This window comes from Acromyrmex echinatior, chromosome 7, assembly GCF_024713525.1.
Source record: "Acromyrmex echinatior isolate Ae372 chromosome 7, ASM2471352v2, whole genome shotgun sequence".
NCBI lineage: Eukaryota > Metazoa > Arthropoda > Insecta > Hymenoptera > Formicidae > Acromyrmex > Acromyrmex echinatior.
Genome location: NC_141858.1, coordinates 11,417,945 through 11,433,501, shown reverse-complemented (window position 1 = coordinate 11,433,501; position 15,557 = coordinate 11,417,945). Strand labels below are relative to the sequence as shown.

The following is a 15,557-nucleotide window of genomic DNA, read 5'->3' as shown; positions in this document are numbered from 1 at the left end:
CAGAATAAGACTCATTCTATTGTTATATTACTTACGGAGCTTAAAATAAAGCTTGTAAATTATACTGTTATAATGTCGTTTCTATCTAGATTAACTTTAATTTTAGTTCATAACTTACTCGTCATCTTTTTCTAATTTTGAGAACTATACTGTTAGAAATGTTCTTAAATTTCATTAAATTTTAAGTTATACAATTTGAACTTAATTTCATGACATTACATTATAAATTTAATGTATTTATAACTAAAAAGTATATTTGTGTACATATACATAAAATTTAATGTATTTTTCGTAAAAAATTTATGAAATTTAATGTACTTTTCATAAAATTTTATTAAAAGTATATTAAATTTCATAAATTTAATGTACACGTTCATTACATTTAAGTAATTACTGTAACTTAATTTTCATTAATTAATTTCATTCATAATCACGAGCTTCATTAATATGTAAAGGATTTTATATATAAGGAATTTATATATAAATATAATACATTATCTATTCTATACATAACAATTATATTGTATATGAAATTATAAATAGACATTGATGTTATGTCTACTTTTAGTTGTTTACTGGAAACTGCTTCGTCTGCATCTACATCAAGTTCAAGTTTTGCTAATTTATATAAATTATAAGGATGGAAGATAAAGTTTGAAAATTTCTAAAAAAATCTTTATGTTTTTATCTTTCTCTCATTTTGAAGAAGGTTTTTGGGGCGACTTCGAACAAATTCTGATTCATTTAATCAACAGTTATAATTCTTGATTAGCATACAGATATTCATTTCTATACTAAAAATAAATGAACTTCAATCTCGATTCGAGAAAATCAAATTAAATCGAAAAAATTCGATTTAAATTGATTTTTCATTACTTTCTATTTTTAATGCCTATTACCAATGTAGATTATCTTATCTCGATTCAATTTGTTCTTTATCTTTTTCTAATTCTTAGAATTGAAAGATAAAGAGTAAATTGAATCGAGATTATATAAAATTAATTTTACATTGGTGGAACCGGATCTAAGAATTAGGAAAAAATGAAGAATAAATTAACTTGAGATTAAATTAAAGTTAAATCTACATTGGTAGAAATAGGCCCCATTGGTAGAAATAATTCCCCAATGGGATTGTTTAAATCAAATTTTCTAATATACAATTTGTTTTTCTTAATCTTTTCGTTACATATTAAATATAATTCTAATAATTAATTTAATAATCTTATACAGCTTTATTCATTATTTAAGAAATATTCTTGGATGTTAATTCAGAAAACATAGGGAAACATCTGCGAGGTAATTGAGCCGTTTGGAGTTTTATTCGTATTATTTATTTGTCCATTTTTATCAATATTAACTTTAATCTCGATTTAATTTACTTTTCATCCTTTCCCAATTCTTAAAATTAGAAAAAACTAGAAGTTAAAGAGTAAAGTTAATCTACATTGATAAAAACGAGTTAATCAAACAATGTTGATTAAGTCAATCAGAATCTAAATCTCGCCCTTCTCAAAATCATATTTTCGGTGCGTAGTTATCATATATATAGATATCACAAGTATTCATTTCCATCCTTGGCGCATAAAAAAATGCAGCATTTGCATATCGAACACGACGCATATTCTCCTGCTCTTGCATATAATGCTCCTGGATGACGCAAATATAGCCGAGAGATACCTTCATTAACATCACGTTTGTCTGGTATCTGCTTTAATTGATAATAATGTCGATTGTTCAGCCAATTTGGCATAATTATCATATTTTAAAGGCGTGTCTTTAATATGAACACAAATATATTATTATCATTATTTATCATTATTACAATTATCTCACAAATGTATATACTGATCTGTCAATAAATAAATAAATAAATCGCTTCTCCTGTCCCAAGAAAAATAGATCAATTTTATCGTTCTTTTTTCCTTGGGACAGAAAAATTTTCCTATCAATATATAATCATTCTTGATCATTTCTGTTTCCCGCGTTTGTTCAAATCTACTCTTTTTCGATGTCCAGTGAGAGTTCAATTCTAAATTTCTAACAAATCTACAAGTCGTCCCGCCATTGGTCGGTTTGAAATCGAACACATAAAAATTCACAAAAACCATAGGGCACAGGTAAATTAATAAATTACAATGGCAACACTGATTCCATTAGTTTGAAATTGGATACTACTTGCGTACGCGGGCACATAATTACGTGAGAAAAATATGATTTTTAAGAATAAGTGAGATTTAAGTTCAGATTTTTCTATTAATCCTTCACAAATGATATTAATGTTATAATTATCGACACACACTTCACGATTATCCGACCGTAGACATCTATTCGAAATAATTTCTTGAATTATATATTCTTAATTAGATATAGATATTATCGGACAAACGCTATTTATCAGAGAACGCAGATGGAAAAATCCGCGAGCAGTCAGATGAATCCTGAAAACATTGAAAACTCAGAATCAAAAATTAATTCTTACATCAAACAGGTGAAACAAATGACGATTGAAAAACTTAAGATCTCTTTTTTTCCATTCTAATTTTTGAACTGGTACAATCAGTTATATGGAGTTTATTGTTTCATTCTTAACTTATTGCACTATATAGTTCAGAACTCTTCAAAAAAGAGAAGAGGCCTTCTTTTCGCCTTGTTAAAATAGCGACTTATTATAATAAAAACGTTAAGCGATTTCATAATTTTCCATTTAATATAGATATATATATCTTTATAGATCCCATCCTTTTTATAATATTATTTATAAAAGCTGAGAAAATTGATATTTCAGTTTACAACATTAAGAAAATTGAAGGACAAATCTGATAAAGAAATACAATACTGGAAGAATCAAAAGTCAAAATTGCTCGAGAGTAATAACGGCATCGGGATGAATTTTGATAAATTAACGCAGAGTGTGTCCGATTTAGAAAAGAAAGTATCGGAGAATACAGCGATCTATAATGCGAAGAAGCAGGAATTGGAAGACTTACAAATTGCAAGAGCGAATATGTTGCATAAGCAATGGTAAAACTTTACAATTATCGTTAAATATTTCAATCAACACCAAATAAAAAATTTATTCGAAAAAAGTGTCAAAGAGATTTCTGCGAAAAAAATTGCTTTGAGTGATTATCTCATTTCAGGAATAACTGTTTGTCGGAAACAGGAAGATACGTGGATAACTTTTGTCAGTGGATAAACTACGTATGATTCTTAACGATTCTTAATATTAATTTTCAGGGTTAAATAGTAATTATAGTAATAAATTAAAAGTTAAATAAAAAGTTACAAAATTTAATTTAGTTATTTTTTAAATTTAATTTATTAAAACATTTTTCTTTTTAAATTAAATTTTTTGTGTCTCTGTAAATGTTAATATGATTTTCTATAAAATTTTTAATATATTAGAGATAATAAATTAATATATTAGAGATAATAAATTAATTAATTTAGAAAAAGCTCAATGATTACGATAAACGTAATGCTCGTAATGTCTAAAAATGAATGCGGGTTGGATCTGCATTTAGGAAACGTTATTATATAATAATGTCATTATATAATCAATGTTATATAATACTTCAATATTATAGTGTTATTATTGCGTCATGATATTCTTAAAAAGTTTTCTTAGTTTATTCAGAGGTGTATACCTTAGCAAAGAAAACTTTCAATGATTATAAAATAAATTACATTCTGCCAAACACAATTATTCTCTGTTTATTCATAACAAAGTTATAAATAATGCAAATTTTCTTTTTATTGTTAAAGTCTAGAGACAATTTGATGAAAGAACTTAGTAGTCATCAAAAAGAATGCGAAAAGGTTCGCACAGAACTTGAGAGTTTAAAACAAAATGTAAAGAATATGATAAGAGAATGCGATGCAGATTACACTAAAACTAACGATGACGACTTGTCGAATCTTAACGATGCAATATTTGACATAAGGTAATAAAATCTAAAATTTATAATAATCATATTATTAATTTACAATTGTATGAAATTTATTTATATATAAAATGTTTTTTTTTATGCAGATCAATTAATAACGATTTAACGAAAAACATTAAAATGGAGGAGGATGGATTAAACAAAATACAGAACAAAATAAAGCAATGCACAGTCAAACTTCACCGAATCTAAAGACGAAAAAACACATTAATGCTAAGGACAAAAGAAAATTCTAATATGTTTTTAATTATTAGAAATAGATTTAAAAAGTATATTTTGAAAAAGTATAAATTAAATATATTACATAAAATTAATTAATATTAATTCAGAAATACTGTTTTATAAAATACATTGTTCAATAGTTTAAATAATTTAACAAATTGATATCAATTAATATATGTTCATACATTTATTAATTATAAAATATCAATATTAATTGTATAATTAAATATACTAACCAAAATAAAAATACATATTTCTCAGTAATTTGAGTGCAATGATTTCTTTCAAAATTCAGGAGCGTTCGAAGTGTTTTAATCGAGAAACGTGGTCCAATTGGACTTTTGGACGCAAAGTAACGCTTCTCTTTCTTTTTACGGGTACTTTTCAACGAGAAAACGTAGATAAACGCCTCGATCGGACACTCACATTCTATTGTAAAGCAGCCGTTATCGCATTCCCGCCAAATTTGCTGAGCGCCAAGAGCGCCAGCCAACAGCCAATAAAAAATGATGCTCGGAATTTGTAACCTGCCGAACCTGCCGCAACAAGAAACCCAGAAAAGCCGGTTGTTACGTGCGCGTATGATAATATGCGGCATTGCTCTTCGATCCTTTTGCTGATGCCGCGTATTGTTTCTCTTGAAAAGAACCGATAAAGGAGCTGCGTTGCTAATCATCGACATGGATCTCACCGACGACAATTTGGTTACGTTGAGCGAGTATTTAAAGCATACCCTCAGTCCCGACGTGAATGTTAGACGTCCAGGTCAGTATAACCTGCAAACTCATTGTGTTTTACTCCGTTTCAATCGTCATATGCATTCCATTCATTAATATCCGATTTACATTTCAGCTGAGAAGTTCCTCGAATCGGTAGAAATCAATCAGAACTTCCCCTTATTGTTACTACATTTAGTAGATAAGTCTGAGATTAACATCACAATTAGGGTCGCTGGTGCAGTTGCATTTAAAAATTATGTCAAGCGTAATTGGAAAGTGGTTAGTTTTACAGTATTCGCCCACTTTATCGTTTTTATGTTGTATAGTTAATTTATAATTTTATTTATTATAACTCCTGTTTCAGGAAGAGGATACGATGGATCGTATTCATATCCAAGATAGAGATGCTGTTAAAAAATTAATTGTTAATCTGATGTTACATTCACCAGATTCAATACAAAAGCAGTTGTCGGATGCGGTATCTATTATTGGAAAGTATGATTTTCCAAATAAATGGCCGGAATTGATTGATCAAATGGTAGAAAAGTTCAATACTGGTGATTTCCATGTGATCAATGGAGTCCTACATACTGCGCATTCCTTATTTAAGAGATATAGATACGAATTTAAAAGTGACAGCCTATGGACAGAAATAAAATTTGTATTAGATAAGTTTGCACAGCCTTTAACAGATTTGTTTTTAGTAAGTATATTTAATAAGTTATTTTGCGTATTAATATTTTTGAACATGTTTCTAAATGAGATACTTTGCAGGCTACAATGAATTTAACGCAAGTACACGCTAATAATATGGAAGCCTTGAAGGTTATATATAATTCGTTAGTTATATTATGTAAAGTTTTCTATTCTCTTAACTTCCAAGTAAGTATATTTTTTTTATATGTATTTATTTGTAAAATATAAGAATCATTTCTACAAATTATATTATCTACACAGGATTTGCCAGAATTTTTTGAAGACAATATGGAGGCATGGATGAGGAACTTTCATACTTTGTTACATGTTGATGTTCCTTCCTTGCAAACTACAGTAATTTATATTTTTCAAAATTTTATATATATATATATATATATATATATATATATACTATTAATATATTTGAGTATAAAATTGAAATTTTTTAAATCCATTTAGGATGGAGAGGAAGCAGGTGTAATAGAACAATTAAAGTCACAAGTGTGTGACAATGTTGGCCTATATGCCCAAAAATATGACGAAGAATTTCAACCTTATTTACCTCTATTTGTTACGGCGATTTGGAATTTACTTACATCTACAGGACAAGATCCTAAATATGATGCTGTGAGTACCGTTTAATATTGTTTGTCGTGAATTCTTTTTTTAGAAAAAGTTTACCTAGCAGTGACTTGTTATTATAGTTAGTATCGAATGCATTACAATTCTTGGCGACAGTAGCTGATCGGGCGCAATATAGACATTTGTTCGAAGATCCGGCAACTCTTAGCAGTATTTGTGAAAAAGTTATTATTCCTAACATGGAATTTAGAGGTAACTATACCGTAACTATAGCGTAAATATGATAATAAATTCACTTTACTAAATTTCTTCAAATTTTGTAGAATCAGATAATGAATTATTCGTGGATAATCCTGAAGAATATATTAGACGTGATATCGAAGGCAGTGATGTGGACACTAGGAGACGTGCTGCTTGTGATTTAGTTAAAGTACTGTCTAAATACTTTGAAGCAAAGATTATGGATATCTTTGGAGCATACATACAGGTGAATATAATAGAAAAGACTGATTTTATTTTTAACTAATTTACATTTTACGATTTATGTGTCATACATACGCATTTTAAAAATTGCACAATTTTTAGGTGATGTTGCAAAAATATGCCGAAGACTCATTGAAACATTGGCGTAGTAAAGACGCTGCTATTTATCTCGTTACTAGTAGTGCAAGTAAAGGACAGACGCAGAAACATGGAGTTACTCAAAGTAGCGAGCTTGTCTCTATACCGCAATTTGCTGCACAACATATTGAACCTGAACTAGCAAAACCAGATGGTATGATGGCATATGTTTTAATAATTTAATTTGTTTAGCTTAATGGCTAATTTTACTTTATTTTGTTATTGAAAATCTAAGCTTTATTAACTAATAATTGAATACTGTTACATAGACATATAACTATATGATTTATTGTAATTATAATAATAACAAATTTTAGTGAATGAGTTTCCAGTACTTAAAGCGGATGGAATAAAATTCATAATGACATTTAGATCGATATTGCCTCATGAAATGGTAATAGGAAGTTTGCCACAATTAATAAGACATTTAAGTGCCAGCAGTATTGTCGTACATACTTATGCTGCTTGTGCGATTGAAAAGATTTTCGCATTGCGAGGTGTTGATAATTTGACTATGTAAGAAATACAAAAATGATATCTTAAATGATAATTTATATAATTAAATATTGAAAATCCTTCAAAATTTTATAGAGTCAAAGGGGTCGATATATCGCCGTTAGCAGCAGATTTATTGAAAGGACTTTTTGCGTGTATGAACATTTCGGGTTCCGAAGAGAATGAATATGTTATGAAGGCTATCATGAGAAGTTTCGGCATCTTACAAGAAGCTGTGGTGCCATACTTAGCCGATTTACTTCCGAAACTCACCGAGAAACTCGCGATCGTATCTCGGAATCCAAGTCGGCCAAACTTCAATCATTATCTCTTCGAAACTTTAAGTTTATCTATCAAGTAAGTCGTTAACGTGTAATGATATTAAAATACTCATACAAAAAAATTGCTTATTTCAAATTTTCCTTTTTATTTTTATCTGACATTTTCTGATTTATATTTTTCATAAAATTTGCATTTTTTATTTGTAGAATTGTTTGCAAGACAAATCCTGAAGCAACAGGATCTTTCGAACAAGCATTATTTCCCATTTTTCAAGGAATTTTGCAACAAGATATACCAGGTAAGCTATTTATGATTGTACGTACATGTCACAAATTGTAATTGCATGTAAATCAATATTTAATTGTTTTTTTATTCTAGAGTTTATTCCATATGTTTTTCAAATTCTTGCATTACTTTTGGAGTTACGACTCACTCAAGATATACCGGAACCGTATATGGCTTTGTTCCCGTGCCTATTATCACCTGTACTATTTGAACGTCAAGCCAACATTCATCCTCTGATTCGTTTATTACAAGCATTCATTAGTCATGGCTCAAATCAGATTGTAGCGCAGGATAAGACGAGTGCACTATTGGGAGTGTTTCAGAAGCTAATTGCATCGAAAGCAAATGATCACGAGGGATTTTTACTAATACAAAGCATTATTGAACACTTTGAACCGTAAGAATGCTCGAAAAAAAAATTGTATTTTATATTATTAATTGTATTTCATATTTATAATAGTTAATACAGTTATTATACTAATATTGCAGGAGTATTTTGGAACCATATATGAGACAAGTTTTTGTGCTTTTCTTTCAAAGGCTGTCAACATCAAAGACAACGAAGTTTGTGAAAGGTCTAATAGTATTTTTTGCATATTATATTATTAGATATTCATCGTCGAGCTTGATTACGATTATCGACCAAATACAACCACAGTGAGTTTTATAAATATATAAAGACATCTTTTTTAAGATATAGAAAATAATAATAAAATGTTTTATATTTAGAATGTTTGGAATGGTGATGGAGCGCGTGTTTATAACCGATCTACAAAAAATATCGGGCGAAGTAGAGCGAAAAGTGGTGGCTGTCGGAATTTCAAACTTGCTGATCGATTGTCCCGCGATGCTTGAGGCACCATATAATACATACTATCCTCGCTTATTAGCTAAATTGGTCGAATTCTTTGAACTGCCGCAAGATCAAAGCTTGCTGCCAGAAGACAACGCGTTTCCAGAACTTGATGATGCAGTTGGCTACCAAGTTGGTTATAGTCAACTCATCTGTGCGAGAAATCCTCGGAAGGACCCATTGCAAAGTATGAATATTCTTTCATGTTTAATTTATCTTGTCTTTTTTCAATATATACGTATAAATGTAAATAGATGCATATTCACTTTCTCTTATTCCTTTACTCATAACTTCATTCAACTTTTCAATTAGATTAAATGTATTCAACTTCTTTAGAAGATCTTTCTAGAAGACAGAATGTTGAAATATTTAAGAATCATTGCATACAAATATACAGAGCATTTAATATTATTTACATAAAACTTCAAATATGTTGACAGATATTGGTGATATACGTTTGCATTTGGCTCAAGGTCTTGGAAGATTATCGCCAGGACATTTGCCGGGACTGTTAGGCCAGATTTCTCAAGCAAACGCAAATCACCTGAGAAATTATCTCCAAACAGCTGGTATTACTGTTGCATAATACGAACTGGATGTTCGAGACAGATTGAAGATCCATTTGATAGCTCGAAAAATGAATAATATTGAACTTAACAAATTGTAATTAAAGGGAAAATTCCTTTTTATATGGTTATTGTACAATACGTGAAATATATTATTCGTATTCTATTTGTAATTTGCAATATTGTAGGAAATGTTTGTCATTTTTACATCACATAACTTCGAAATTCATATATTATTACAAAAGAAAAAAGAAAGAAGAAATACATGTACATCTATGTAATCGTATTTATATTTTTATGCACACAAATTATCAAAAATAATTTAAATTATCTTTTACCCACATAACTCAGGTTTATTAAACATCGTTTTTTTCTTCATTAATCATTTATTTAATCAATTTAAAATACAACTATATATTTGATATTTACATGTAAAATAACATTGGCACTAATATAAATTGTTCCATAAATATTTATGAAATGCATATTCATTTATTATTAAATAATTTATCCTAATACTTCTGCATTTTTTAAATTAAAAACATTAAATCTTTTCAATATATTTTCATTTAGCTTATAATAAAAAGAAATAACTCTTTCTAAGGATAGTGAAGAAGTATTAAACAATATTTTACAAAAGAAGAAAATATTAATCTACATCTGTATTTTAAATAATCAAAAAGAATTTACACTAAAAATCTACAATTATCTTTGATTAAAATGTCACAACAAATAAGATATCGAAAAGAGTACATTGGGAAGATTTTGGTAATTACATCATACTTTATTTTTTGCATAAATCTTAAGTATTTTTATATTTTATCATGCTCCTACCATTCTAACAAGTTTATTGTAGGCAAAAAATCTCAAGTAAGTAATGCTATTATTTTATCATAGAAGATATTCGAAAGGTAATGAAACAATTAATGTGCTGAACAGTTAGTGGCTTGTAATAAAATTAATTATAAAATTTTATAAAAAAAAAAATTTTATACTTGAATTTAAAACGTTATATTACAATAATTCAAATGACAATAATTAGAAAAAAGTAATGTCAATACATGTAATAATTCTATATATTAATATAATGATTATGAATGACTGCTCTAAATATATGGATTTATAAAATTCGTGCAAGAAAGGATATAATATACGTCTTGTATTGCAAATGTAATTGTTCATGCTAATAATGTAACTAGAAACTTTCTCTTCGCGTTTAGAGCTAAATATTTAAATACGTATATTCTTTTGCAAGTTTAGATGTGTGCTTCTGTATAAAAAAATAATCTCTGATAAATATCTGTAATTTTTAGCCAATTAGTGTCAAAACATATATTCCGACACTAATATAGGCTATTTCTAAACGGGTATCACATATACGCTTGCTATGGAAATATGATTGGCATCTTGTAAATGTGCTTAGGATATGTAGCATATTCGTTACTTTTTTCGTAATGAAGCTACGGATAATAATGCATGTGCCCATTGGCAGTTGGCTACAGCATATAAGAAATTGGAAATTCATTTTCATTTAAAGATCTAGCGCAGAATGATCCATAAAACTTTTCAATAGACTGCTGGACATCCTGAAGGAAAAAACATTACGTCAATAATCTGATCTATATAATTAATAAAATTCATATTCTATATTAGTTTAATTTTGCTATTTTTTTTATTCTAATGTCAGAGTTTATGTAAATTTTCTAAATGAAATTAGTCTGGCAGAGTTTTAGATAATGACTTATATAATAAATTACATACTTTTTTACCATGTGATCGTAAATATACGATGGGATTATTGTTACGGTGATGATGTCTCCACCTTTATCAATCTCTGTCGTAACATCTTTGTCTTTCATTCCAACTACGTTCTGTAAAATTTATTGATTTATCTAACAACCATCTCATTTTTTCTATTGAATATTAAATACAGATACTATATTATGTGTGCAAACCTTTCCGTTAATCTCGAGTATTTGATGATCTGTTAAAAGTCCATTTCGTGCAGCCGACGTATCTTTTACTAAAGCAATTATTTTTCCGTTTTTAAATTGAAATCCGACGTAACCCATACTGTCTTTGTGCATTGTTACAGTACGCTCGAACGGTCTGCAATAAAAATGATATTAAGGTGTTACAAGAAATTATGCGTTAGTAAAGCTGAGATTTTTTATAAACAAAACAAAATAGCAAATTCTCTGACCTATCACGCACGGCAACTTTGATCCCATTAACATCCGCATTACGGAAGAGTTTATGCACTTGATCCATTGAATATCCAGCAACGCAAATATCATTGATGCTTAAAATTTGATCGCCGAAACGTAATCCGGCCATTGCTGCTGGAGAATTTTGACTCACGAGACATACAAAGATACCATTATTTATTGCGTGTACGCGAACGCCAACTTTTCCATCAGCATCCTTACAAAGTGTCAACTGCAAAAAAAACATAATAAAGTATCTTATTAAAAGCTATATTTTCCTAATTATATGTAATTATAAAAATTTAAGAATATTTTAAGGTAAAATGACAGAAATCGATTTAAAAATCAATTATATTACCTCTCTGATACCATTTGTTACATAAGCTTTCTGCAAAGCCATAGATTGTCCAGACAAAGGTGCGATCATCCCTGCTAACGGACTGCGTGTTATGTTTGTTGAAGTAAGAGCTATCTGTTAAATCATAAGTTAAAATTTCTCACAATTACAAATCCTTTAAAAACACACTTTATATAAAGTTACAAAAATAAATTTAACAATATAATCTTGTTCATGTAATTAAAAAGACTAGATTATTCGATATAATATTGATATACATTATTTGCATTTTGACGTGTGGCGAGCGCATATTCAGGCATATTTTGCGCAATGGTCTCTTCATTCAGCTCGAGACCCATGTAATCTCCTAAAGATGGGTACAGCATACTGGATGCAGAAGGGACATAAGTCGGAGCCGAGGGAGCCGTAGAGTCAATCGGTATTGGAGCGACATATTGTGATTCGGCTTGTACTTGAGCCTGCAATATTATTTCAATCGACATAAATCATTATTCATATAGAGTATCTGTTTATAAAAACTGATAATAATACAAAAAATATTATTTTGTAAATTATAATCTAAAATTTTTGCTATACAATATATAGATTATGAATCCATGAAGTTTACCTTTATCATATGATCTACTTTCATATCTTCTAGCGTAGGATAAAGAGACATTTTGAATTTTTTATGAATGCTCTGCAATAAAATATAGACATATATTAGTTCTTTTTTATTCTAAGATTTTTATTTTTATTTGTTCTTGATAAGAAGGGTAATAATATTATGTCAAAATTTTCTTTTATAGAATAAAAAATCAATATACATACAATATTTATTTTTATTTTATAATTCTATATTAATTACATGACATAAGTAGTCATACAAGATTGATACGAGTCAAAGTTTTTCCATTCATTGCAACCGGAATGTTTAATGTATTTTCGCAAACAAAATTACCATTCTTATTACACTATCAACCTCAAGAATACTTTGATAGATCAACTGACGAATGAATTTTTATCGAACTCACAATGACTAGAGGTTAAAGGGATTAAAAAAAAAGATGAAAAGAACATTTTCAACTAGCACATTTAGTATATATTCGTTTTAAATGTTTTTACATCGTTTATAATTTGCTGTTTAATCTAATCTAATCTAATCTAAAACAAGCAAGTTAGTTCAACAAATTACGGAAGCATATGTCATATAATTCAAACAAAGAAGTATATATAGTTTAAAGACACGTACGCATGCAAAAATCAATAATAATACAAATATCGTTTTAGACTTCTACATAAATCATTAAAATGCAAGAGAAATTTGTTTGTATTACAAATACCTCCGTGGTTATTCACAGCTATGTATTTTATCATTCCTATGTATGAGTCATATACTTCCTTTCATTTTATCTAACATATATTGACACTCATACTCTCCTTACTTAATATAATATATAATATATAATAAAACCAAGTTAATATTTTTATTATACTAAGAAAAAATACAATCTTTCCGAGTAACTTGTTTTTTTAACTTTCCTTTTTTTCTACACTCTCCATGATATCTGAAGTATTAAGATATTTAAATTAATATACAGGATGAAAACAAATTTATACAACTGGATGTGATTTCTTGTACAAAAATAAGTCGAAAGTGCAGAATAAACTTTTTTCATCCGAGGCTTTATTTCCAAGAAAGTCAAGTGTAAAGATCACGTTGAATATTCGTGCATTTAGAGAACATACGATTTGTAAAGATACCTTGGTGAAAATTTTTCTCATAATTTTTCATTTTTATATGAATTGAAACATTTTTCAGAAATACTCAGAAATATTCAAAAAGTTTACATTCTCAAAATTTTTCATACAAATGAATTCTGAAATATTCTGAAATTTCTCATCCCAATTTTTAAAAAATATTTTTTTAATTTTTTAGATTTTATAACAGATATTTCATCAGAAATTATACTTATAAAAAATTTTAGAAATCTTACAATATTTTATAATTAACATATACGAAAAATTCTGAGAAAAAATGTAAATTTTAAGAGAAATGTTCCAATTCGTATAAAAAATGTTATAAAATTATATAGAAATTCTTTTATATAAAAATTATATGAAAAATTCTAAAACAAATTTTTCAAGGTAATGCAAATATTATCTCTTTACATAACGTTCATATTTCTTCACAAATGACAGGATTAAAGAAAATGAGACAAATAATTAAAGTTTATTTTAATAATTAAAGAAGAAAGAAATGTTATTCCTATTGCCATAAGCAAAATTATGACTCAGACATGAATAATAACAGTGAAGGAATCATTCCTCATTGTTTTATAATTTTTTTCTGGATAATATTGATTGTAAGAAATTAAAAAAAATCAAGATAACAAGAAGAGAGGAGAATAAGATTTAAATGCTATATAATATATAAATGAAAAGAAACAAATTTTTAATAAATACGTATATATTTAAACAGTTATAAATAAATATTTGCTAAATGTAAATATATATTTATTTGGTATAATAACTATTAATTTGAATCATTTTTATTAAATAAATATTTATTATAAATAAATATTTACTTACTACTATTCAAAGAAATATTAAGATTTAGTAAATTTTTTTCAGCACAAAAAAATGTTTTTCACGTACTGAAGCTTTTATTTAATATTTGAATCCCTTGTGCGTTTTTAACATTTTTATATGAGAGAAATTCTTAAATTTTGTAATAGACAGAAGTCTTTCAACTTTGACCCATATCTCAAAACTGCATAGTCTATTTCAACAAATAACAACATTTTAAATCAGTATCAATTGTCTTCGCAGGATACATTGCATCATATTGCGAGAGAATAATGTATCATAAAGATAATAGCATGATAGATATCCAAGAGCAAATATAATATGTATATATATCCTACAGCTAAAAACAAAAGATACATATATGTTTATTATTTTTACACAGAAAACATTTTATTAATATTAAATTTGCTTTTTTTATTACTGCATTCAATTACACTAAAATTTTCCTTCCAGCTTTGTCAAAAATAACTTTATTTCACTTTAAATACAAGGAGCGTGCACTAGTTGAGCTATAAAAAACATATCTATTGTTGAAAGCACATATCATTAATTAGTCGAATCATCCTTTTTTTTTAGATGCTTCTATGTAATTTTATTACGGCTACATAATTTTAGTACCGGCTACGTACGTTAAGGGCATTGTACAATTAAGTTATAATTAGCAGTAATAGGGCAAGAAGCGTCTACTCACGGCTCGATGATTAATGACATGGAAGATTGTCCGCTGATTTTATGACGAATATATTTGTCAGATAAAGCAAGACTTACCAGTGGATGTCAATCAAAAGTGTCACCCCGCTGACTGTTGCTCTGCCAATTTAAATAAACTGTCACTACTAATTGTCGAAATCTCCGGCAACTTTTTTGCTACCCCAAACTGACAGCGAACCGACAAAATCAGCCAATGCACCTCTGATCGATGAGTGTCTGTACGCACCGAGCGGAGCGCTGCTACTTCGGCAATTCTCGGCAATGTTCGGTGACAGTTGCGGTAGATGACGCTAGATAGCGCTCAATATCTGCAGTTTCTTTTTATAGTGTTTTTCATTGGAAAAACTGGTGCAACACTGCTGCACATTACGGTGCAGATGAATACAAATCAATTCACATATTTTCAGTGTTAATAAATAATTTGACTCTTTTATTTATATATTCT

At 28.2% G+C, this 15,557-nt stretch overlaps 3 protein-coding genes across 3 annotated transcripts; 2 read left to right on the top strand and 1 right to left on the bottom strand.

Annotated features, from left to right (window-relative positions):
• Window positions 1-545: 545 nt before the first annotated feature.
• LOC147909194 (uncharacterized) lies at window positions 546-4,248 on the top strand. Its single transcript, XM_087407909.1, has 5 exons — window positions 546-2,488; window positions 2,786-3,021; window positions 3,141-3,201; window positions 3,766-3,944; window positions 4,034-4,248. Exons 1-5 carry the CDS (start codon window positions 2,408-2,410, stop codon window positions 4,137-4,139), a joined length of 663 nt encoding a protein of 220 aa, XP_087264035.1. The 5' UTR covers window positions 546-2,407; the 3' UTR covers window positions 4,140-4,248.
• A 456-nt stretch (window positions 4,249-4,704) lies between these two features.
• On the top strand, window positions 4,705-9,441 carry Cse1 (chromosome segregation 1). The gene is made up of 16 exons (XM_087407605.1): window positions 4,705-4,934; window positions 5,022-5,167; window positions 5,253-5,591; window positions 5,663-5,770; window positions 5,846-5,938; window positions 6,044-6,211; window positions 6,289-6,418; window positions 6,490-6,653; window positions 6,752-6,941; window positions 7,105-7,303; window positions 7,379-7,639; window positions 7,771-7,862; window positions 7,943-8,246; window positions 8,339-8,506; window positions 8,579-8,889; window positions 9,143-9,441. The coding sequence occupies exons 1-16, from the start codon at window positions 4,850-4,852 to the stop codon at window positions 9,286-9,288; spliced, it is 2,904 nt and encodes a 967-aa protein (XP_087263731.1). The 5' UTR covers window positions 4,705-4,849; the 3' UTR covers window positions 9,289-9,441.
• Window positions 9,442-9,634: 193 nt separating this feature from the next.
• LOC105149942 (syntenin-1) lies at window positions 9,635-15,364 on the bottom strand. Its single transcript, XM_011062694.2, has 8 exons — window positions 15,170-15,364; window positions 12,441-12,512; window positions 12,091-12,291; window positions 11,834-11,947; window positions 11,472-11,707; window positions 11,224-11,377; window positions 11,030-11,139; window positions 9,635-10,854 (listed from the first exon to the last, which is right to left on the bottom strand). The coding sequence occupies exons 2-8, from the start codon at window positions 12,489-12,491 to the stop codon at window positions 10,800-10,802; spliced, it is 921 nt and encodes a 306-aa protein (XP_011060996.1). The 5' UTR covers window positions 12,492-12,512; window positions 15,170-15,364; the 3' UTR covers window positions 9,635-10,799.
• Between the last annotated feature and the right edge of the window lie 193 nt (window positions 15,365-15,557).

What these genes read in the sequence shown, in the direction of transcription:
- LOC147909194 (XM_087407909.1), top strand. Translation starts at nt 2,408, where the DNA reads ATGGAAAAATCCGCGAGCAGTCAGATGAATCCTGAAAACATTGAAAAC. An exon ending in TTAATTCTTACATCAAACAG is followed by an intron (nt 2,489 to 2,785) that starts GTGAAACAAATG and finishes TTGATATTTCAG; the next exon opens with TTTACAACATTAAGAAAATT. An exon ending in GATGCAATATTTGACATAAG is followed by an intron (nt 3,945 to 4,033) that starts GTAATAAAATCT and finishes TTTTTTATGCAG; the next exon opens with ATCAATTAATAACGATTTAA.
- Cse1 (XM_087407605.1), top strand. Translation starts at nt 4,850, where the DNA reads ATGGATCTCACCGACGACAATTTGGTTACGTTGAGCGAGTATTTAAAG. An exon ending in TCAAGCGTAATTGGAAAGTG is followed by an intron (nt 5,168 to 5,252) that starts GTTAGTTTTACA and finishes CTCCTGTTTCAG; the next exon opens with GAAGAGGATACGATGGATCG. An exon ending in TTTGCAACAAGATATACCAG is followed by an intron (nt 7,863 to 7,942) that starts GTAAGCTATTTA and finishes TTTTTATTCTAG; the next exon opens with AGTTTATTCCATATGTTTTT.
- LOC105149942 (XM_011062694.2), bottom strand. Translation starts at nt 12,491, where the DNA reads ATGTCTCTTTATCCTACGCTAGAAGATATGAAAGTAGATCATATGATA. An exon ending in TAACAAATGGTATCAGAGAG is followed by an intron (nt 11,708 to 11,833) that starts GTAATATAATTG and finishes TTTTTTTTGCAG; the next exon opens with TTGACACTTTGTAAGGATGC. An exon ending in TACTCGAGATTAACGGAAAG is followed by an intron (nt 11,140 to 11,223) that starts GTTTGCACACAT and finishes TAAATTTTACAG; the next exon opens with AACGTAGTTGGAATGAAAGA.